Raw genomic sequence first — 25,379 nt, 5'->3', positions numbered from 1 at the left:
CTTCAAGAAGTGGCGCTCAGGTTTTGGGCGGGGGACTTTTATGATGCGTTATTTACTTCTGCACTATACGCCGTGTATGATCTACACACAGTATTTCCCATTCAAATCGTTAGGCGGCTGTTTGCAGGTACAAGTATTGTAGGTGCCGAAATACATCTGAAAATGTGCCGTTTGGACGTGGCCTAAGAAGTGACACTCGTGGTATATATTATATGAGACGTTCTTTATTTAACATCCTTTTTCTGGAAGTCATTAGCAGATCACTGAGAAACGTGACGTCTGATGGCAGCAACTGTCAATGAACGTCAATTGTTATAAAATCACCTGGTGACCTTACTCCTGTCTCACCACGACCTCACGGGCATATACCATCCAGTATGAGCCATAGCAATCTATGCCAGAGGGGAAAGGCGTGAAGGACGCAGCTGCATCTGCACATCTACCCACCATTCAATGATGAACATGGTGGTATGCCTGGTCAGGAGAAGCCCGGGGAAGAAGACTACACCGGAGTCATCACCAGCTCTCCAGATGTCCTTTATTACAGAGATGACACCGACCTGTGGCCGAAGCACCACCACTAGATCACCCTCCTCCTGGGTCAAAATAATACAGCAGCCAAATTACTCCGAGGGTGGTAAGAAACGACCAAGAGACTTCACAGGCGCCCTGTGCGATGTTCCTCTACTAGATGAAGCTTATTCCAATGCAAATTGTGTTTGTATACAAGAAAAAAGTCTTACCCTGAGAGTATAAATGTCAATCCAAAATGGTAGATCAATACCTACAGTTTAACCAGAAGAAAAGGCCGTGCTGTGATTCTAGCAACTGATGCTTCAGGTCCTGGAGAGATTCCAGGCAAGATGGAGCTGGATGAATTCTGTTCTAGATCTAAACATTTTCGGCAGAAGGGATGTGAAAAAAATTGTATTCAAGGTGGAAGAGAATCTATACTCCGTTCTCTCTCCCTCAGGATTGAAGTACAGAGGTGCAGATCTCGTCAGGTCCCAAAAGTTGGTGTCTTCAGCAAATGATGGCAATGGGTTGAATGTCGAGTTCCCCAGGATCTGCGGACTGACAGAGAGATTGGCCTGAATTCCTAGACTCCTTTTCACTGACTTGCCTACAGGTTTCCTCTACTTTGGCTTTTTCAAGAGGACAGCGAACATCTCCCCATATCTTTGTGGCCCAGGATGGTTTAGTTTTACAACGCGAGGACTCTCTTGAATGGAGGGCACTGGTGACTACCTTCCTAGGATTACACCGTTAAATCCTGTGGTGGACGCCTTCTAGCAGTGGTCATATGTGAATGAGGAGTGAGAACTGCAAGCTCTGTGTGCGACACATTTTTCTTGTCCTTACCGGTTATCCGGCCGTACACAAGATGCTGTCAGGTGAACTTTCGTTTGTGATTTCTTCCAACTCTGCCATATACATGCCCATTCGGCTCCACTAGACTCCTCTCGGCTTCTGAACAGAGATCATGTATTTAAATCCAGACAGTCAAGAGGCCCCTATGCACATAAGCTCCTCGGCCAATCCATTATGTGCACGGCCAGCTTTGGTCTCCAGGTTACTTCCATCATTTCTCCCACGGGTGTTGTATGTTGCACATGTAAATCAAGAGATCTGAACTTTCTTACTTCTGTCTCTTAGTAGAACAGGGGGTTTCATTGGTGGGATGTCAGACCATCGCTTACATTCATCCTGTTTCAGTTAATGATGCAGAATCCTTGTTTGTTCAATACTGCACCATCGTAGGTTTCCTAACGGGGATGCATTAAAACATTGCCTACTACAAAAGGTTCATCTTCCGCTGGCAATCAAAACCTCGGGAACCTCGTGGCTTGGAGCAGCTGATGAAGCTGCCGCACGGATCTGCTGCCACAGTACATCGGCATCAAGGTCGTTTCTTCACATTGGACATCTGAACCTTCTGCTTGACACGAGTTTTGGACCAGTTGTGTGCTCCTCTTCACCACACTTTTTGGGGGTGCTGGATGCTAAGATGATAAACCCATGCCTGACAGTTACTGCTTTCTGGTGTGCTGTGATTGATTGATTATAATTGCTACCTGTGTATAGAAATTTGGTTGCCAAGTGCAGTAAAGCAAGCTGATGTTGACATTCTCAAGCATAAATTGCTCCCATCTAAGTAATTGTTCTTTATAGATTCACACATTCATTTACCAACACGATGACAGAAAAAACAGAATGTTATTGGAGTGTCAAACGCCTCCAGCGAGGGGCGGATAACCCAGGCCTGCACAGGAGCCCAGTAGGTAAGGGGGTCCACTGTCAACCTAAAAGTAACTTTCTACTGTCTATTAGATTGCATCTAAGGGGCTGAGCCAATAAATGCCACGGGTCACAGTTACGGGTGGAGTGTAGATTGGATAGAGCCCTAAAGCAGAGGCCCTGTTCTCCACTATTCAAGAGCAAGGGGCCCGATACGGTTAGTGCATATCGGCCCTCTGCTGTCTGTGTCCATCCCTGCTTGCTGCCTCATGTACTAGGCACACAGTCCCCGTACTGTAGGCTCGTGTGGCTATGGTTCTCATGGCCTGTTGTTTTTATGTGCAAACCCCCCCCCCCCCCCCCCCCCCACACACACACACACACACACACACTTTTACAGTGCTATATAATATTTTGGGGATTCTCTTGCAGTCAGAACTTGTTTGGAGCTTTGGGCCAGGGCTGAAAATCTAATTCCTGTCCGCAAAAAACAAACAAATATAAATGTGGAAGAGATGTCTCTAGAAGAGGTACCGGCTGCTACATGGTCAGGTGGTCACTTTTGTATCTGACCGATGCTACATAGACGTCATCTCCAACATCTGGATCACGGACGTGAAAAAAGTCATTGCTCCTTAAACTTTTTTTAAATGGTTCTCCATCTTTCTCAGCAATTTACTACTTCCTATGGTCTAATCTCCGTTTTCTGGTCGCTGTTGAGGATTTGTCCCAGACTCTTCTCACTGCTGTAATGGTTTTCCTGTGTGTACTGAGCAGTTCAGATCTTATGTCATGATTGTGACTCCTCAGACGTTCACATGTGGCCTTACCTCATGTGTGTATGTTTGGTGGTCTTACTGGGGCACGCTGGATTTACTCTACTCTGGCTCGGGATCCTCCGGGGTTTATTACAGAGCTGATCATGGAGGTTCCTCTTTAGAGCAGTGGTCTTCTCCTCTCGTTGCTGTCCGGTCTCTTTCTTATTGAGAAGTTCTGACCTCCGCTGAGGCTTGAGCTTCTGTCACTTAGAATGAGTTTCTGTTGGGCTTTTGGGATTGAATGTGGCAGCATCTGCTCCAGAGAAGAATCACTACTGAAGTCTGGTTCAATACATAGTGAGCTCTAGCTACAGCGGTGATGTGAAAGACTGATATTAAATATAGGAAGCATCACCATTCAGTGAGACAATTTTGTAGTTCTAGGGGACATTTGGAAGGTGGCAAAAACTGTCTCAGAACTGCAAGTTGCCTCCTTATTTTTGCTTTCCTGATATTATTTCAGTAGTCCATTAACGTGACCTGTCTAAAAAAGATAATACTTTTAGGTGTTTTGAAGATACGTGAAAAATCCACATGCCATTAGACAGGTCTCACCTTACAGTAAAAGTAGCGGCTCACAGCCTCCTGGGACCATGGTTCCTGGTAGAAGTCGGCTCTCCTCTCCTGTTCTGGGTTTCCAACCACATCTGTCATGATCTAATAAAGTGGAAGATGTGTTAATGAGTCCACCTACATAAGAGAAGCAGTGAGGGCCCAAGAAAACAGAAATATAGTGCCACAGACTTACACTAGCGAGAGTGACATCGCTGCTGGAGAAAGTTACAAGTTCAGCTATAGAAGTTCTTACCTTGAGGTCTCTGCTCTGGGACAAGAGCCAGTCCTGGATATAACCCTTTGGATCTCTAGAAAAACTCAACATGAAGTCTCTTTGTATCTTCAGTTGGTTAATTGATTCAATTGTCTCATGGATCTAGAACAGAAATAATGGCTAATCAGTGTGGAGAATGGAGTCTCAGCTCCAGTCCTCGAGTACCCGAATAAGTCTGGATGTGAAGATCTCTCAGAGCAAAAACCCGTGGAAAAGGCAGATTCACTCACCAGAACTATATACACAGGACGCCCTGAAAACACAACCTGATGGTGAGACTGGGAAGACTGGGGTAGGGGACAGTGCCAGAATTTAATGGAGGCTCAGGTGGAATATGTTCTATTAGAAGGTATCTACGTGGGGGGTATTTTCTGATGAGCAGCAGATTTCATGTCTGTCAGGAATATTCCATCTCCTCGGTTCAGCTGGCTAGAGCCACAAGATGGAGACTGGCCATAAATATTTGTAATGCTATTGGCCAATCTAACGGGTAGACTCAAGGATTGTCAAATGAAAAAAGTTAAACACCCCCCACGGCTGCTTATTAAGAACAGTCAATTAGAACACGAACGTCAAATAAGCGTCCAAAAAAATCCATGAGTGCATATGAATTTCTCGACGAACTGTCAGCAGTTGAATGATCAACAATTCTGAAGAACAGTCAAAATCCTCTGATGTCTATGACTGGCGTTATGGATTACAGTCACCATGTCCACCCTGCTCCCACCATTGGGAATACAGTCACCATGTCCACCCTGCTCCCGCCATTGGGAATACAGTCGCCATGTCCACCCTGCTCCTGCCATTGGGAATACAGTCACCATGTCCACCCTGCTCCCAACATTAGGAATACAGTCACCATGTCCACCCTGCTCCCAACATTGGGAATACAGTCACCATGTCCACCCTGCTCCCAACATTAGGAATACAGTCACCATGTCCACCCTGCTCCCACCATTAGGAATACAGTCGCCATGTCCACCCTGCTCCCACCATTAGGAATACAGTCGCCATGTCCACCCTGCTCCCGCCATTGGGAATACAGTCACCATGTCCACCCTGCTATCACCATTAGGAATACAGTCACCATGTTCACCCTGCCCCCGCCATTAGGAATACTTCCACCACATTCAGCCTGCTCCCAGTATATACCTTATTATCTAGTGCGGAGATCTCTTGCTGGTTAGCTGTTGATAGTAGAAAGCTACTCATCTGACCCTTGAGCGGATCTTCCACTTCCACATCAATGTCATAGCAGGCAGTCTTTTTTTGGTCAGTAGGATCCACGCTATAGGGACACACGGGTTAGTCAGGAGCCATGTACAGTGTATTAAAAAGTATTCACACCCCTTCACATTTTCTCCGATATGTTACAGCCTTATACTTATAATGAATACAATATATTTTTCATCTTCAATTCTACACATAATATCCATAGTGACAATGCAAAATCCAACACTACGTTCATATGCCATAAAAATAGAAAGATTGTGAACACTTATTTAAATGTCACATTTCAGTTTTTTATGATGCTCAGCCTATTTCCATGGACCATCCTTGAGATGCTTCTACAACTAGATGGGAGTCAATCTGTGGTAAAATTCAATTTATAGAACATGACTTGGGGAAACGCAACCTTATTTATAGAAGAGCCCTATAGTTATGACAGAGCAAAAATAAAGCCTTGAAGTTGTAGGAATCATCTGCAGATCTCTGAGACAGGATCGGGGGGGGGGGGGGAGGGTACAAACACATTGCTTCAGCATTGAGGATCCCGAAGGAATCAGCGACGTCATTTCTTCATGGAAGAAGCGCAGGACCACCATTAGTCTTATTAGAGCTGGTCCCCCAATCCAACTCAATCCAACTTTCAAAGGAAAGACGCATAGAGCAAGAACCAGAGAGATCCTATATGATGACCTGCGCTGGAGCACTCTGGATTCCCTCTTGACACAGATCAACTTATGTTGCTTATGGATCCATGATGGAAATGTAAGCCTAACTGATCCCATATATTGAGTAGCCTATATATTCTGATCATGAAAGGCAACGAAGACCTGGGACATAATGTAACTGAAGATGCTGGTGACACAAAGCAGGAAGATGATAAAACCCATGCACAGCCAGAAGCTCATGGAGGCCGGAGGTCACAGCACAAAGAAGTTCCACCCGGTGCCCAGTGACTTGTAATGTGACCACAAGCAGGACCCATATTCCGCCTGAACCCCTGAAAATATTATATTGAGCGGATGATCTGGGGCTTCTCATTCTTGATCGAAGAACAAACTCGAGCTGCTCCCACCAGGAGTTATAAAGTTGTCCACAGTTGAGAAGCTCTGCCATCTGCCAGACTATGCAGTCCATATAATATCCGCATAGCAGTGTATACTAGTGCAGTACACGGAGAAGGGTCCACAGTTTGCTGTATGGATGACGGGCCATGTGATCTCATCAATAATATATGAAAACCTCCATAATAAAAAGAGAAGAACCCATTTAATGAAGCCACTTTGTAGCATAAGCTGCCAACCTAGTACAGAGACAGCAAGACTCAGCAGCTGGTGCGAACTCCTCACACACAGGATTTAGGGTATTCCGTGCTCAACTCTTTTCTCAATTATTCATAGCGAATAGAAACATTGGAAATCTATGGCCCATGGAGAGTGACCCAATGTTAATATCATGCAGAGCAAATCACACCCCAGAAATCTCCAGCCATTCTGATACTGCAGGACAGTTGTGCACTCACCCTTACATATAACAGGACCATGATCAGTGTGAGGAATATGAAAGGGACATTACCAGAGGATTGGATAAATGATCAGGGGAGGGCAGTGTCTGGGGGTCATTTATTAGAGGACTGGATATTGTGGACTGTATAGAGGACTAGGTGATGGGGTCTGGGGTTTATAGTGTGGACTGTACAGGGGACTAGGAGATGGAGGACTGGGCTTTATTAGAGGACTGGATATTGTGGACTGTACAGGGGACTAGGTGATGGGGGACTGGGGTTTATAGTGTGGACTGTACAGGGGACTAGGAGATGGAGGACTGGATAGTGTGGACTGTACAGGGGACTAGGTGATGGAGGACTGGATAGTGTGGACTGTACAGGGGACTAGGTGATGGGGTCTGGGGTTTATAGTGTGGACTGTACAGGGGACTAGGAGATGGAGGACTGGGCTTTATTAGAGGACTGGATATTGTGGACTGTACAGGGGACTAGGTGATGGGGGACTGGGGTTTATAGTGTGGACTGTACAGGGGACTAGGAGATGGAGGACTGGATAGTGTGGACTGTACAGGGGACTAGGTGATGGAGGACTGGATAGTGTGGACTGTACAGGGGACTAGGAGATGGAGGACTGGATAGTGTGGACTGTACAGGGGACTAGGTGATGGAGGACTGGATAGTGTGGACTGTACAGGGGACTAGGTGATGGGGGACTGGTATTTAGTAGGGCTGGATAGTGCGGACTGTACAGAGGAGACTAGGTGATGGAGGATTGGATAATGTGGACTGTACAGGGGAGACTAGGTGATGGAGGATTGGATAGTGTGGACTGTACAGGGGAGACTAGGTGATGGGGGACTGGGATTTATTGGAGGACTGGATAGTGTGGACTGTACAGGGGACTAGGTGATGGGGGACTGGTATTTATTGTAGGGCTGGATAGTGTGGATTGTACAGAGGAGACTAGGTGATGGAGGATTGGATAATGTGGACTGTACAGGGGAGACTAGGTGATGGAGGATTGGATAATGTGGACTGTACAGGGGAGACTAGGTGATGGGGGACTGGGGTTTATAGTGTGGACTGTACAGGGGAGACTAGGTGATGGAGGATTGGATAATGTGGACTGTACAGGGGAGACTAGGTGATGGGGGACTGGTATTTATTGTAGGGCTGGATAGTGCGGACTGTACAGAGGAGACTAGGTGATGGAGGATTGGATAATGTGGACTGTACAGGGGAGACTAGGTGATGGAGGACTGGGGTTTATAGTGTGGACTGTACAGGGGAGACTAGGTGATGGAGGATTGGATAATGTGGACTGTACAGGGGAGACTAGGTGATGGGGGACTGGTATTTATTGCAGGGCTGGATAGTGCGGACTGTACAGAGCAGACTAGGTGATGGAGGATTGGATAATGTGGACTGTACAGGGGAGACTAGGTGATGGAGGATTGGATAATGTGGACTGTACAGGGGAGACTAGGTGATGGGGGACTGGGGTTTATAGTGTGGACTGTACAGGGGAGACTAGGTGATGGAGGATTGGATAATGTGGACTGTACAGGGGAGACTAGGTGATGGAGGATTGGATAATGTGGACTGTACAGGGGAGACTAGGTGATGGGGGACTGGGGTTTATAGTGTGGACTGTACAGGGGAGACTAGGTGATGGAGGATTGGATAGTGTGGACTGTACAGGGGAGACTAGGTGATGGAGGATTGGATAATGTGGACTGTACAGGGGAGACTAGGTGATGGGGGACTGGGGTTTATAGTGTGGACTGTACAGTGGAGACTAGGTGATGGAGGATTGGATAGTGTGGACTGTACAGGGGAGACTAGGTGATGGGGGACTGGGATTTATTGGAGGACTGGATAGTGTGGACTGTACAGAGGGGACTAGGTGATGGGGGTTATTTACCGGATCGGCAGGTGCCACTTCACATCCACTAATAATGACTTTCACAATCATCAGGCATCGTACCTTATGATGTGGTTGATGACAATCGGGTCCGGTGGCAACAGCAGGTTTGTAAGTCTCTGCGGGATCTCTGAGAACTTTAACCGAGGGCAATCAAATATCTGGGAAATCAGAGCAAAGAATCCAAGCAGTGAAGGATAAGAGGTGTTACCCCAAAACACTACAGTAAATATATTGGAATAACACAGCGCTGCCTCGCTAACCAGGTCTACATGGTGACAGGACACACCGGGAAGAGGCACATTTACAGCCGAGGACCAGAACTGCCGGGGACCCACCTGCTGGAAGTACTTGTCTCCGCTGATGTACTCCTTGTCGTGACAGTCCTGGAGCTTGTTGGTCTTTATATACTGCCAGAGAGCCTGGATGATTACCGCTCGAGTCTGAGTGTGAATCCCCAGCAGACGAGCAAGGCGAGGGTCAAGCTTAAATTGTGGGGGCTGTGGAGACAAAGATGATAAACAGGATGGTCACCAACCAAGAACCTAACAATCTACAGGTCAAGACCGACCGACATCATTCCTACTAGATCTAGAGCGTTGTTATAACACAAGAAAAGTGAATTCTAGAACGAACACAGGAAAAATGTATTGACGCCCGAAAGAATATTTTCCTTAACAAAGAAAAAAAATATATAATAATTATCTTCTTTCTGTAAGAACTGACTATTTCCTATTCAAAGTCTCCAGGGCGTTCATTATTTGCTGTGACTATTTCCCTGGGGGATAAATATGAGGTTATGCACTTCTAAAATCCGATATTGTCATCCATCAAGACCTGATCATACTGCCCCCACATACAGCAGAGACCTGATCATACCGCCCCCACATACAGCAGAGGAGACTGATCATACTGCCCTCACATACAGCAGAGACCTGATCATACTGCCCCCACATACAGCAGAGGAGCCTGATCATACTGCCCCCACATACAGCAGAGGAGACTGATCATACTGCCCTCACATACAGCAGAGGAGACTGATCATACTGCCCCCACATACAGCAGAGGAGACTGATCATACTGCCCCCACATACAGCAGAGACCTGATCATACTGCCCCCACATACAGCAGAGACCTGATCATACTGCCCCCACATACAGCAGAGACCTGATCATACTGCCCCCACATACAGCAGAGGAGACTGATCATACTGCCCCCACATACAGCAGAGACCTGATCAAACTGCCCTCACATACAGCAGAGACCTGATCATACTGCCCTCACATACAGCAGAGACCTGATCATACTGCCCTCACATACAGCCGAGACCTGATCATACTGCCCCCACATACAGCAGAGACCTGATCATACTGCCCCCACATACAGCAGAGACCTGATCATACTGCCCCCACATACAGCAGAGACTGATCATACTGCCCCCACATACAGCAGAGACCTGATCATACTGCCCCCACATACAGCAGAGACCTGATCATACTGCCCCCACATACAGCAGAGACCTGATCATACTGCCCCCACATACAGCAGAGACCTGATCATACTGCCCCCACATACAGCCGAGGAGACTGATCATACTGCCCCCACATACAGCAGAGACCTGATCAAACTGCCCTCACATACAGCAGAGACCTGATCATACTGCCCTCACATACAGCAGAGACCTGATCATACTGCCCTCACATACAGCAGAGGAGACTGATCATACTGCCCCCACATACAGCAGAGACCTGATCATACTGCCCCCACATACAGCAGAGACCTGATCATACTGCCCCCACATACAGCAGAGACCTGATCATACCGCCCTCACATACAGCAGAGACCTGATCATACTGCCCTCACATACAGCAGAGGAGCCTGATCATACTGCCCCCACATACAGCAGAGACCTGATCATACTGCCCTCACATACAGCAGAGACCTGATCATACTGCCCCCACATACAGCAGAGACCTGATCATACTGCCCCCACATACAGCAGATACCTGATCATACTGCCCCCACATACAGCAGAGGAGACTGATCATACTGCCCCCACATACAGCAGAGGAGCCTGATCATACTACCCTCACATACAGCAGAGACCTTATCATACTGCCCCCACATACAGCAGATACCTGATCATACTGCCCCCACATACAGCCGAGACCTGATCATACTGCCCCCACATACAGCAGAGACCTGATCATACTGCCCCCACATACAGCAGAGGAGACTGATCATACTGCCCCCACATACAGCAGAGACCTGATCATACTGCCCCCACATACAGCAGAGACCTGATCATACTGCCCCCACATACAGCAGAGACCTGATCATACTGCCCCCACATACAGCAGAGACCTGATCATACTGCCCCCACATACAGCAGAGACCTGATCATACTGCCCCCACATACAGCAGAGACCTGATCATACTGCCCCCACATACAGCAGAGACCTGATCATACTGCCCCCACATACAGCAGAGGAGACTGATCATACTGCCCTCACATACAGCAGAGACCTGATCATACTGCCCTCACATACAGCAGAGACCTGATCATACTGCCCCCACATACAGCAGAGACCTGATCATACTGCCCCCACATACAGCAGTGACCTGATCATACTGCCCCCACATACAGCAGAGGAGACTGATCATACTGCCCCCACATACAGCAGAGACCTGATCATACTGCCCCCACATACAGCAGAGGAGACTGATCATACTGCCCTCACATACAGCAGAGGAGACTGATCATACTGCCCCTACATACAGCAGAGGAGACTGATCATACTGCCCCCACATACAGCAGAGACCTGATCATACTGCCCTCACATACAGCAGAGGAGACTGATCATACTGCCCCCACATACAGCAGAGACCTGATCATACTGCCCCCACATACAGCAGAGACCTGATCATACTGCCCCCACATACAGCAGATACCTGATCATACTGCCCTCACATACAGCAGAGGAGACTGATCATACTGCCCCCACATACAGCAGAGACCTGATCATACTGCCCTCACATACAGCAGAGACCTGATCATACTGCCCCCACATACAGCAGAGACCTGATCATACCGCCCCCACATACAGCAGAGACCTGATCATACTACCCTCACATACTGCAGTGGAGACTGATCATACTGCCCCCACATACAGCAGAGGAGACTGATCATACTGCCCCCACATACAGAAGAGACCTGATCATACTGCCCCCACATACAGCAGAGACCTGATCATACTGCCCCCACATACAGAAGAGACCTGATCATACTGCCCCCACATACAGCAGAGACCTGATCATACTGCCCTCACATACAGAAGAGACCTGATCATACTGCCCCCACATACAGCAGAGGAGCCTGATCATACTACCCTCACATACAGCAGAGGAGACTGATCATACTGCCCTCACATACAGCAGAGGAGACTGATCATACTGCCCTCATATACAGCAGAGACCTGATCATACTGCCCCCACATACAGCAGAAGAGACTGATCATACTGCCCCCACATACAGCAGAGGAGCCTGATCATACTACCCTCACATACAGCAGAGGAGACTGATCATACTGCCCTCACATACAGCAGAGACCTGATCATACTGCCCCCACATACAGCAGAGACCTGATCATACTGCCCCCACATACAGCAGAGGAGACTGATCATACTGCCCTCACATACAGAAGAGACTGATCATACTGCCCCCACATACAGCAGAGACCTGATCATACTGCCCCCACATACAGCAAAGGAGACTGATCATACTGCCCCCACATACAGCAGAGACCTGATCATACTGCCCTCACATACAGCAGAGACATGATCATACTGCCCTCACATACAGCAGAGACCTGATCATACTGTCCCCACATACAGCAGAGACCTGATCATACTGCCCCCACATACAGCAGAGACCTGATCATACTGCACCCACATACAGCAGAGACCTGATCATACTGCCCCCACATACAGCAGAGACCTGATCATACTGCCCTCACATACAGCAGAGACCTGATCATACTGCCCCCACATACAGCAGAGACCTGATCATACTGCCCCCACATACAGCCGAGACCTGATCATACTGCCCCCACATACAGCAGAGACCTGATCATACTGCCCCCACATACAGCAGAGACCTGATCATACTGCCCCCACATACAGCAGAGACCTGATCATACTGCCCCCACATACAGCAGAGACCTGATCATACTGCCCCCACATACAGCAGAGGAGCCTGATCATACTGCCCTCACATACAGCAGAGACCTGATCATACTGCCCCCACATACAGCAGAGACTGATCATACTGCCCCCACATACAGCAGAGACCTGATCATACTGCCCCCACATACAGCAGAGACCTGATCATACTGCCCCCACATACAGCAGAGACCTGATCATACTGCCCCCACATACAGCAGAGACCTGATCATACTGCACCCACATACAGCAGAGACCTGATCATACTGCCCTCACATACAGCAGAGACCTGATCATACTGCGCTCACATACAGCAGAGACCTGATCATACTGCCCCCACATACAGCAGAGACCTGATCATACTGCCCCCACATACAGCAGAGGAGCCTGATCATACTGCCCTCACATACAGCAGAGACCTGATCATACTGCCCCCACATACAGCAGAGACTGATCATACTGCCCCCACATACAGCAGAGACCTGATCATACTGCCCCCACATACAGCAGAGACCTGATCATACTGCCCCCACATACAGCAGAGACTGATCATACTGCCCCCACATACAGAAGAGACTGATTATACTGCCCCCACATACAGCAGAGACCTGATCATACTGCCCCCACATACAGCAGATACCTGATCATACTGCCCCCACATACAGCAGAGACTGATCATACTGCCTCCACATACAGCAGAGACCTGATCATACTGCCCTCACATACAGAAGAGACTGATCATACTGCCCCCACATACAGCAGAGGAGACTGATCATACTGCCCCCACATACAGCAGAGACCTGATCATACTGCCCTCACATACAGCAGAGACCTGATCATACTGCCCCTACATACAGCAGAGGAGACTGATCATACTGCCCCCACATACAGCAGAGACCTGATCATACTGCCCCCACATACAGCAGAGACCTGATCATACTGCCTCCACATACAGCAGAGACCTGATCATACTGCCCCCACATACAGCAGATACCTGATCATACTGCCCCCACATACAGCAGAGGAGACTGATCATACTGCCCTCACATACAGCAGAGACCTGATCATACTGCCCTCACATACAGCAGAGACCTGATCATACTGCCCCCACATACAGCAGATACCTGATCATACTGCCCCCACATACAGCAGAGGAGACTGATCATACTGCCCCCACATACAGCAGAGGAGACTGATCATACTGCCCCCACATACAGCAGAGACCTGATCATACTGCCCTCACATACAGCAGAGACCTGATCATACTGCCCCCACATACAGCAGAGACCTGATCATACTGCCCCCACATACAGCAGAGACCTGATCATACTGCCCCCACATACAGCAGAGACCTGATTATACTGCCCCCACATACAGCAGAGACCTGATCATACTGCCGCTACATACAGCAGAGACCTGATCCTACTGCCCCCACATACAGCAGAGACCTGATCATACTGCCCCCACATACAGCAGAGACCTGATCATACTGCCCCCACATACAGCAGAGGAGACTGATCATACTGCCCTCACATACAGCAGAGACCTGATCATACTACCCTCACATACAGCAGAGACCTGATCATACTGCCCTCACATACAGCCGAGACCTGATCATACTGCCCCCACATACAGCAGAGACCTGATCATACTGCCCCCACATACAGCAGAGACCTGATCATACTGCCCTCACATACAGCAGAGACCTGATCATACTGCCCCCACATACAGCAGAGGAGACTGATCATACTGCCCCCACATACAGCAGAGGAGCCTGATCATACTACCCTCACATACAGCAGAGACCTTATCATACTGCCCCCACATACAGCAGATACCTGATCATACTGCCCCCACATACAGCCGAGACCTGATCATACTGCCCCCACATACAGCAGAGACCTGATCATACTGCCCCCACATACAGCAGAGGAGACTGATCATACTGCCCCCACATACAGCAGAGACCTGATCATACTGCCCCCACATACAGCAGAGACCTGATCATACTGCCCCCACATACAGCAGAGACCTGATCATACTGCCCCCACATACAGCAGAGACCTGATCATACTGCCCCCACATACAGCAGAGACCTGATCATACTGCCCCCACATACAGCAGAGACCTGATCATACTGCCCCCACATACAGCAGAGGAGACTGATCATACTGCCCTCACATACAGCAGAGACCTGATCATACTGCCCTCACATACAGCAGAGACCTGATCATACTGCCCCCACATACAGCAGAGACCTGATCATACTGCCCCCACATACAGCAGTGACCTGATCATACTGCCCCCACATACAGCAGAGGAGACTGATCATACTGCCCCCACATACAGCAGAGACCTGATCATACTGCCCTCACATACAGCAGAGACCTGATCATACTGCCCTCACATACAGCAGAGACCTGATCATACTGCCCCCACATACAGCAGAGACCTGATCATACTGCACCCACATACAGCAGAGACCTGATCATACTGCCCCCACATACAGCAGAGGAGACTGATCATACTGCCCTCACATACAGCAGAGGAGACTGATCATACTGCCCCCACATACAGCAGAGACCTGATCATACTGCCCCCACATACAGCAGAGACCTGATCATACTGCCCCCACATACAGCAGAGACCTGATCATACTGCCCCCACATACAGCAGAGACCTGATCATACTGCCCCCACATACAGCAGAGACCTGATCATACTGCCCCCACATACAGCAGAGACCTGATCATACTGCCCCCACATACAGCAGAGGAGACTGATCATACTGCCCTCACATACAGCAGAGACCTGATCATACTGCCCTCACATACAGCAGAGACCTGATCATACTGCCCCCACATACAGCAGAGACCTGATCATACTGCCCCCACATACAGTAGTGACCTGATCATACTGCCCCCACATACAGCAGAGGAGACTGATCATACTGCCCCCACATACAGCAGAGACCTGATCATACTGCCCCCACATACAGCAGAGGAGACTGATCATACTGCCCTCACATACAGCAGAGGAGACTGATCATACTGCCCCTACATACAGCAGAGGAGACTGATCATACTGCCCCCACATACAGCAGAGACCTGATCATACTGCCCTCACATACAGCAGAGGAGACTGATCATACTGCCCCCACATACAGCAGAGACCTGATCATACTGCCCCCACATACAGCAGAGACCTGATCATACTGCCCCCACATACAGCAGATACCTGATCATACTGCCCTCACATACAGCAGAGGAGACTGATCATACTGCCCCCACATACAGCAGAGACCTGATCATACTGCCCTCACATACAGCAGAGACCTGATCATACTGCCCCCACATACAGCAGAGGAGACTGATCATACTGCCCTCACATACAGCAGAGACCTGATCATACTGCCCCCACATACAGCAGAGACCTGATCATACTGCCCCCACATACAGCAGAGACCTGATCATACCGCCCCCACATACAGCAGAGACCTGATCATACTACCCTCACATACTGCAGTGGAGACTGATCATACTGCCCCCACATACAGCAGAGGAGACTGATCATACTGCCCCCACATACAGAAGAGACCTGATCATACTGCCCCCACATACAGCAGAGACCTGATCATACTGCCCCCACATACAGAAGAGACCTGATCATACTGCCCCCACATACAGCAGAGACCTGATCATACTGCCCTCACATACAGAAGAGACCTGATCATACTGCCCCCACATACAGCAGGGGAGCCTGATCATACTACCCTCACATACAGCAGAGGAGACTGATCATACTGCCCTCACATACAGCAGAGGAGACTGATCATACTGCCCTCATATACAGCAGAGACCTGATCATACTGCCCCCACATACAGCAGAAGAGACTGATCATACTGCCCCCACATACAGCAGAGGAGCCTGATCATACTACCCTCACATACAGCAGAGGAGACTGATCATACTGCCCTCACATACAGCAGAGACCTGATCATACTGCCCCCACATACAGCAGAGACCTGATCATACTGCCCCCACATACAGCAGAGGAGACTGATCATACTGCCCTCACATACAGAAGAGACTGATCATACTGCCCCCACATACAGCAGAGACCTGATCATACTGCCCCCACATACAGCAAAGGAGACTGATCATACTGCCCCCACATACAGCAGAGACCTGATCATACTGCCCCCACATACAGCAGAGACCTGATCATACTGCCCCCACATACAGCAGAGACCTGATCATACTGCCCTCACATACAGCAGAGACATGATCATACTGCCCTCACATACAGCAGAGACCTGATCATACTGCCCCCACATACAGCAGAGACCTGATCATACTGCCCCCACATACAGCAGAGACCTGATCATACTGCACCCACATACAGCAGAGACCTGATCATACTGCCCCCACATACAGCAGAGACCTGATCATACTGCACCCACATACAGCAGAGACCTGATCATACTGCCCTCACATACAGCAGAGACCTGATCATACTGCCCTCACATACAGCAGAGACCTGATCATACTGCCCCCACATACAGCAGAGACCTGATCATACTGCCCTCACATACAGCAGAGACCTGATCATACTGCCCCCACATACAGCAGAGACCTGATCATACTGCCCCCACATACAGCCGAGACCTGATCATACTGCCCCCACATACAGCAGAGACCTGATCATACTGCCCCCACATACAGCAGAGACCTGATCATACTGCCCCCACATACAGCAGAGACCTGATCATACTGCCCCCACATACAGCAGAGACCTGATCATACTGCCCCCACATACAGCAGAGGAGCCTGATCATACTGCCCTCACATACAGCAGAGACCTGATCATACTGCCCCCACATACAGCAGAGACTGATCATACTGCCCCCACATACAGCAGAGACCTGATCATACTGCCCCCACATACAGCAGAGACCTGATCATACTGCCCCCACATACAGCAGAGACCTGATCATACTGCACCCACATACAGCAGAGACCTGATCATACTGCCCTCACATACAGCAGAGACCTGATCATACTGCCCCCACATACAACAGAGACCTGATCATACTGCCCCCACATACAGCAGAGACCTGATCATACTGCCCCCACATACAGCAGAGGAGCCTGATCATACTGCCCTCACATCCAGCAGAGACCTGATCATACTGCCCTCACATACAGCAGAGACCTGATCATACTGCCCCCACATACAGCAGAGACCTGATCATACTGCCCCCACATACAGCAGAGGAGCCTGATCATACTGCCCTCACATACAGCAGAGACCTGATCATACTGCCCCCACATACAGCAGAGACTGATCATACTGCCCCCACATACAGCAGAGACCTGATCATACTGCCCCCACATACAGCAGAGACCTGATCATACTGCCCTCACATACAGCAGAGACCTGATCATACTGCCCCCACATACAGAAGAGACTGATTATACTGCCCCCACATACAGCAGAGACCTGATCATACTGCCCCCACATACAGCAGATACCTGATCATACTGCCCCCACATACAGCAGAGACCTGATCATACTGCCCTCACATACAGCAGAGACTGATCATACTGCCCCCACATACAGAAGAGACTGATTATACTGCCCCCACATACAGCAGAGGAGACTGATCATACTGCCCCCACATACAGCAGAGACCTGATCATACTGCCCCCACATACAGCAGAGACCTGATCATACTGCCCCCACATACAGCAGATACCTGATCATACTGCCCCCACATACAGCAGAGGAGACTGATCATACTGCCCTCACATACAGCAGAGACCTGATCATACTGCCCCCACATACAGCAGATACCTGATCATACTGCCCCCACATACAGCAGAGACCTGATCATACTGCCCTCACATACAGCAGAGACTGATCATACTGCCCCCACATACAGAAGAGACTGATTATACTGCCCCCACATACAGCAGAGGAGACTGATCATACTGCCCCCACATACAGCAGAGACCTGATCATACTGCCCCCACATACAGCAGAGACCTGATCATACTGCCCCCACATACAGCAGATACCTGATCATACTGCCCCCACATACAGCAGAGGAGACTGATCATACTGCCCTCACATACAGCAGAGACCTGATCATACTGCCCTCACATACAGCAGAGACCTGATCATACTGCCCCCACATACAGCAGATACCTGATCATACTGCCCCCACATACAGCAGAGGAGACTGATCATACTGCCCCCACATACAGCAGAGGAGACTGATCATACTGCCCCCACATACAGCAGAGACCTGATCATACTGCCCCCACATACAGCAGAGACCTGATTATACTGCCCCCACATACAGCAGAGACCTGATCATACTGCCCCCACATACAGCAGAGACCTGATCATACTGCCCCCACATACAGCAGAGACCTGATCATACTGCCCCCACATACAGCAGAGACCTGATCATACTGCCCCCACATACAGCAGAGGAGACTGATCATACTGCCCTCACATACAGCAGAGACCTGATCATACTGCCCTCACATACATCAGAGACCTGATCATACTGCCCTCACATACAGCAGAGACCTGATCATACTGCCCCCACATACAGCAGAGACCTGATCATACTGCCCCCACATACAGCAGAGGAGACTGATCATACTGCCCTCACATACAGCAGAGGAGACTGATCATACTGCCCTCACATACAGCAGAGACCTGATCATACTGCCCTCACATACAGCAGAGACCTGATCATACTGCCCCCACATACAGCAGAGACCTGATCATACTGCCCTCACATACTGCAGTGGAGACTGATCATACTGCCCCCACATACAGCAGAGGAGACTGATCATACTGCCCCCACATACAGCAGAGACCTGATCATACTGCCCCCACATACAGCAGAGACTGATCATACTGCCTCCACATACAGCAGAGACCTGATCATACTGCCCTCACATACAGAAGAGACTGATCATACTGCCCCCACATACAGCAGAGGAGACTGATCATACTGCCCCCACATACAGCAGAGACCTGATCATACTGCCCCCACATACAGCAGAGACCTGATCATACTGCCCCCACATACAGCAGAGACCTGATCATACTGCCTCCACATACAGCAGAGACCTGATCATAATGCCCTCACATACAGCAGAGACCTGATCATACTGCCCCCACATACAGCAGAGACCTGATCATACTGCCCCCACATACAGCAGATACCTGATCATACTGCCCCCACATACAGCAGAGGAGACTGATCATACTGCCCTCACACACAGCAGAGACCTGATCATACTGCCCTCACATACAGCAGAGACCTGATCATACTGCCCCCACATACAGCAGATACCTGATCATACTGCCCCCACATACAGCAGAGGAGACTGATCATACTGCCCCCACATACAGCAGAGGAGACTGATCATACTGCCCCCACATACAGCAGAGACCTGATCATACTGCCCCCACATACAGCAGAGACCTGATTATACTGCCCCCACATACAGCAGAGACCTGATCATACTGCCCCCACATACAGCAGAGACCTGATCATACTGCCCCCACATACAGCAGAGGAGACTGATCATACTACCCCCACATACAGCAGAGACCTGATCATACTGCCCCCACATACAGCAGAGACCTGATCATACTGCCCCCACATACAGCAGATACCTGATCATACTGCCCTCACATACAGCAGAGACCTGATCATACTGCCCCCACATACAGCAGAGACCTGATCATACTGCCCCCACATACAGCAGAGACCTGATCATACTGCCCCCACATACAGCAGAGGAGACTGATCATACTGCCCTCACATACAGCAGAGACCTGATCATACTGCCCCCACATACAGCAGAGACCTGATCATACTGCCCCCACATACAGCAGAGACCTGATCATACTGCCCCCACATACAGCAGAGGAGACTGATCATACTGCCCTCACATACAGCAGAGACCTGATCATACTGCCCTCACATACAGCAGAGACCTGATCATACTGCCCCCACATACAGCAGAGGAGACTGATCATACTGCCCCCACATACAGCAGAGACCTGATCATACTGCCCCCACATACAGCAGAGGAGACTGATCATACTGCCCCCACATACAGCAGAGACCTGATCATACTGCCCTCACATACAGCAGAGGAGACTGATCATACTGCCCCCACATACAGCAGAGACCTGATCATACTGCCCCCACATACAGCAGAGGAGACTGATCATACTGCACCCACATACAGCAGAGACCTGATCATACTGCCCTCACATACAGCAGAGACCTGATCATACTGCCCTCACATACAGCAGAGACCTGATCATACTGCCCCCACATACAGCAGAGGAGACTGATCATACTGCCCTCACATACAGCAGAGACCTGATCATACTGCCCTCACATACAGCAGAGACCTGATCATACTGCCCCCACATACAGCAGAGGAGACTGATCATACTGCCCTCACATACAGCAGAGACCTGATCATACTGCCCTCACATACAGCAGAGACCTGATCATACTGCCCCCACATACAGCAGAGGAGACTGATCATACTGCCCCCACATACTACAGAGACCTGATCATACTGCCCTCACATACAGCAGAGGAGACTAATCATACTGCCCCCACATACAGCAGATACCTGATCATACTGCCCTCACATACAGCAGAGACCTGATCATACTGCCCTCACATACAGCAGAGGAGACTGATCATACTGCCCCCACATACAGCAGAGACCTGATCATACTGCCCCCACATACAGCAGAGACCTGATCATACTGCCCTCACATACAGCAGAGACCTGATCATACTGCCCCCACATACAGCAGAGATCTGATCATACTGCCCCCACATACAGCAGAGGAGACTGATCATACTGCCCTCACATACAGCAGAGGAGACTGATCATACTGCCCCCACATACAGCAGAGGAGACTGATCATACTGCCCCCACATACAGCAGAGACCTGATCATACTGCCCCCACATACAGCAGAGGAGACTGATCATACTGCCCCCACATACAGCAGAGACCTGATCATACTGCCCCCACATACAGCAGAGGAGACTGATCATACTACCCCCACATACAGCAGAGACCTGATCATACTGCCCCCACATACAGCAGAGACCTGATCATACTGCCCCCACATACAGCAGATACCTGATCATACTGCCCTCACATACAGCAGAGACCTGATCATACTGCCCCCACATACAGCAGAGACCTGATCATACTGCCCCCACATACAGCAGAGACCTGATCATACTGCCCCCACATACAGCAGAGGAGCCTGATCATACTACCCTCACATACAGCAGAGGAGACTGATCATACTGCCCCCACATACAGCAGAGACCTGATCATACTGCCCCCACATACAGCAGAGGAGACTGATCATACTGCCCCCACATACAGCAGAGACCTGATCATACTGCCCCCACATACAGCAGAGGAGACTGATCATACTGCCCCCACATACAGCAGAGGAGACTGATCATACTGCCCCCACATACAGCAGAGACCTGATCATACTGCCCCCACATACAGCAGAGACCTGATCATACTGCCCCCACATACAGCAGAGACCTGATCATACTGCCCCCACATACAGCAGAGACCTGATCATACTGCCCTCACATACAGCAGAGACCTGATCATACTGCCCCCACATACAGCAGAGACCTGATCATACTGCCCTCACATACAGCAGAGGAGACTGATCATACTGCCCCCACATACAGCAGAGGAGCCTGATCATACTGCCCCCACATACAGCAGAGACCTGATCATACTGCCCCCACATACAGCAGAGGAGACTGATTATACTGCCCCCACATACAGCAGAGACCTGATCATACTGCCCCCACATACAGCAGAGGAGACTGATCATACTGCCCTCACATACAGCAGAGGAGACTGATCATACTGCCCCCACATACAGCAGAGGAGACTGATCATACTGCCCCCACATACAGCAGAGACCTGATCATACTGCCCCCACATACAGCAGAGGAGACTGATCATACTGCCCCCACATACAGCAGAGACCTGATCATACTGCCCCCACATACAGCAGAGGAGACTGATCATACTACCCCCACATACAGCAGAGACCTGATCATACTGCCCCCACATACAGCAGAGACCTGATCATACTGCCCCCACATACAGCAGATACCTGATCATACTGCCCTCAAATACAGCAGAGACCTGATCATACTGCCCCCACATACAGCAGAGACCTGATCATACTGCCCCCACATACAGCAGAGACCTGATCATACTGCCCCCACATACAGCAGAGGAGACTGATCATACTGCCCTCACATACAGCAGAGACCTGATAATACTGCCCCCACATACAGCAGAGACCTGATCATACTGCCCCCACATACAGCAGAGACCTGATCATACTGCCCCCACATACAGCAGAGGAGACTGATCATACTGCCCTCACATACAGCAGAGACCTGATCATACTGCCCTCACATACAGCAGAGACCTGATCATACTGCCCCCACATACAGCAGAGGAGACTGATCATACTGCCCTCACATACAGCAGAGGAGACTGATCATACTGCCCCCACATACAGCAGAGACCTGATCATACTGCCCCCACATACAGCAGAGGAGACTGATCATACTGCACCCACATACAGCAGAGACCTGATCATACTGCCCTCACATACAGCAGAGACCTGATCATACTGCCCTCACATACAGCAGAGACCTGATCATACTGCCCCCACATACAGCAGAGGAGACTGATCATACTGCCCTCACATACAGCAGAGACCTGATCATACTGCCCTCACATACAGCAGAGACCTGATCATACTGCCCCCACATACAGCAGAGGAGACTGATCATACTGCCCTCACATACAGCAGAGACCTGATCATACTGCCCTCACATACAGCAGAGACCTGATCATACTGCCCCCACATACAGCAGAGGAGACTGATCATACTGCCCCCACATACTGCAGAGACCTGATCATACTGCCCTCACATACAGCAGAGGAGACTAATCATACTGCCCCCACATACAGCAGATACCTGATCATACTGCCCTCACATACAGCAGAGACCTGATCATACTGCCCTCACATACAGCAGAGGAGACTGATCATACTGCCCCCACATACAGCAGAGACCTGATCATACTGCCCCCACATACAGCAGAGACCTGATCATACTGCCCTCACATACAGCAGAGACCTGATCATACTGCCCCCACATACAGCAGAGGAGACTGATTATACTGCCCCCACATACAGCAGAGACCTGATCATACTGCCCCCACATACAGCAGAGGAGACTGATCATACTGCCCCCACATACAGCAGAGACCTGATCATACTGCCCCCACATACAGCAGAGACCTGATCATACTGCCCTCACATACAGCAGAGGAGACTGATCATACTGCCCCCACATACAGCAGAGGAGACTGATCATACTGCCCCCACATACAGCAGAGACCTGATCATACTGCCCCCACATACAGCAGAGGAGACTGATCATACTGCCCCCACATACAGCAGAGACCTGATCATACTGCCCCCACATACAGCAGAGGAGACTGATCATACTACCCCCACATACAGCAGAGACCTGATCATACTGCCCCCACATACAGCAGAGACCTGATCATACTGCCCCCACATACAGCAGATACCTGATCATACTGCCCTCACATACAGCAGAGACCTGATCATACTGCCCCCACATACAGCAGAGACCTGATCATACTGCCCCCACATACAGCAGAGACCTGATCATACTGCCCCCACATACAGCAGAGGAGACTGATCATACTGCCCTCACATACAGCAGAGACCTGATCATACTGCCCCCACATACAGCAGAGACCTGATCATACTGCCCCCACATACAGCAGAGACCTGATCATACTGCCCCCACATACAGCAGAGGAGACTGATCATACTGCCCTCACATACAGCAGAGACCTGATCATACTGCCCTCACATACAGCAGAGACCTGATCATACTGCCCCCACATACAGCAGAGGAGACTGATCATACTGCCCTCACATACAGCAGAGACCTGATCATACTGCCCTCACATACAGCAGAGACCTGATCATACTGCCCCCACATACAGCAGAGGAGACTGATCATACTGCCCTCACATACAGCAGAGACCTGATCATACTGCCCTCACATACAGCAGAGACCTGATCATACTGCCCTCACATACAGCAGAGGAGACTAATCATACTGCCCCCACATACAGCAGATACCTGATCATACTGCCCTCACATACAGCAGAGACCTGATCATACTGCCCTCACATACAGCAGAGGAGACTGATCATACTGCCCCCACATACAGCAGAGACCTGATCATACTGCCCCCACATACAGCAGAGACCTGATCATACTGCCCCCACATACAGCAGAGACCTGATCATACTGCCCTCACATACAGCAGAGACCTGATCATACTGCCCTCACATACAGCAGAGACCTGATCATACTGCCCCCACATACAGCAGAGACCTGATCATACTGCCCCCACATACAGCAGAGACCTGATCATA

The 25,379-nt window shown here is 49.7% G+C and overlaps 1 protein-coding gene across 3 annotated transcripts in view; it reads right to left on the bottom strand.

Annotated features, from left to right (window-relative positions):
- The window catches only part of SMARCD3 (SWI/SNF related BAF chromatin remodeling complex subunit D3), a 172,785-nt gene that overhangs the window by 1,884 nt on the left and 145,522 nt on the right, over positions 1-25,379 (bottom strand). For 2 of the 3 annotated variants that reach the window (XM_075847583.1, XM_075847582.1), the window contains exons 8-12: positions 8,882-9,043; positions 8,607-8,704; positions 5,038-5,173; positions 3,865-3,987; positions 3,612-3,713 (exon numbers count right to left, since the gene is read on the bottom strand). In XM_075847583.1, coding sequence (XP_075703698.1) covers positions 3,612-3,713; positions 3,865-3,987; positions 5,038-5,173; positions 8,607-8,704; positions 8,882-9,043 — 621 coding nt within the window. Of the gene's footprint in view, positions 1-3,068; positions 3,541-3,611; positions 3,714-3,864; positions 3,988-5,037; positions 5,174-8,606; positions 8,705-8,881; positions 9,044-25,379 lie in introns of all 3 variants that reach the window. The other variant, XR_012858363.1, reaches the window with a different exon arrangement.

The sequence above is a fragment of the Rhinoderma darwinii genome, assembly GCF_050947455.1.
Source record: "Rhinoderma darwinii isolate aRhiDar2 chromosome 5 unlocalized genomic scaffold, aRhiDar2.hap1 SUPER_5_unloc_3, whole genome shotgun sequence".
Taxonomy (NCBI): Eukaryota; Metazoa; Chordata; class Amphibia; order Anura; family Rhinodermatidae; genus Rhinoderma; species Rhinoderma darwinii.
This window is presented reverse-complemented; position numbering and strand designations above follow the sequence as displayed.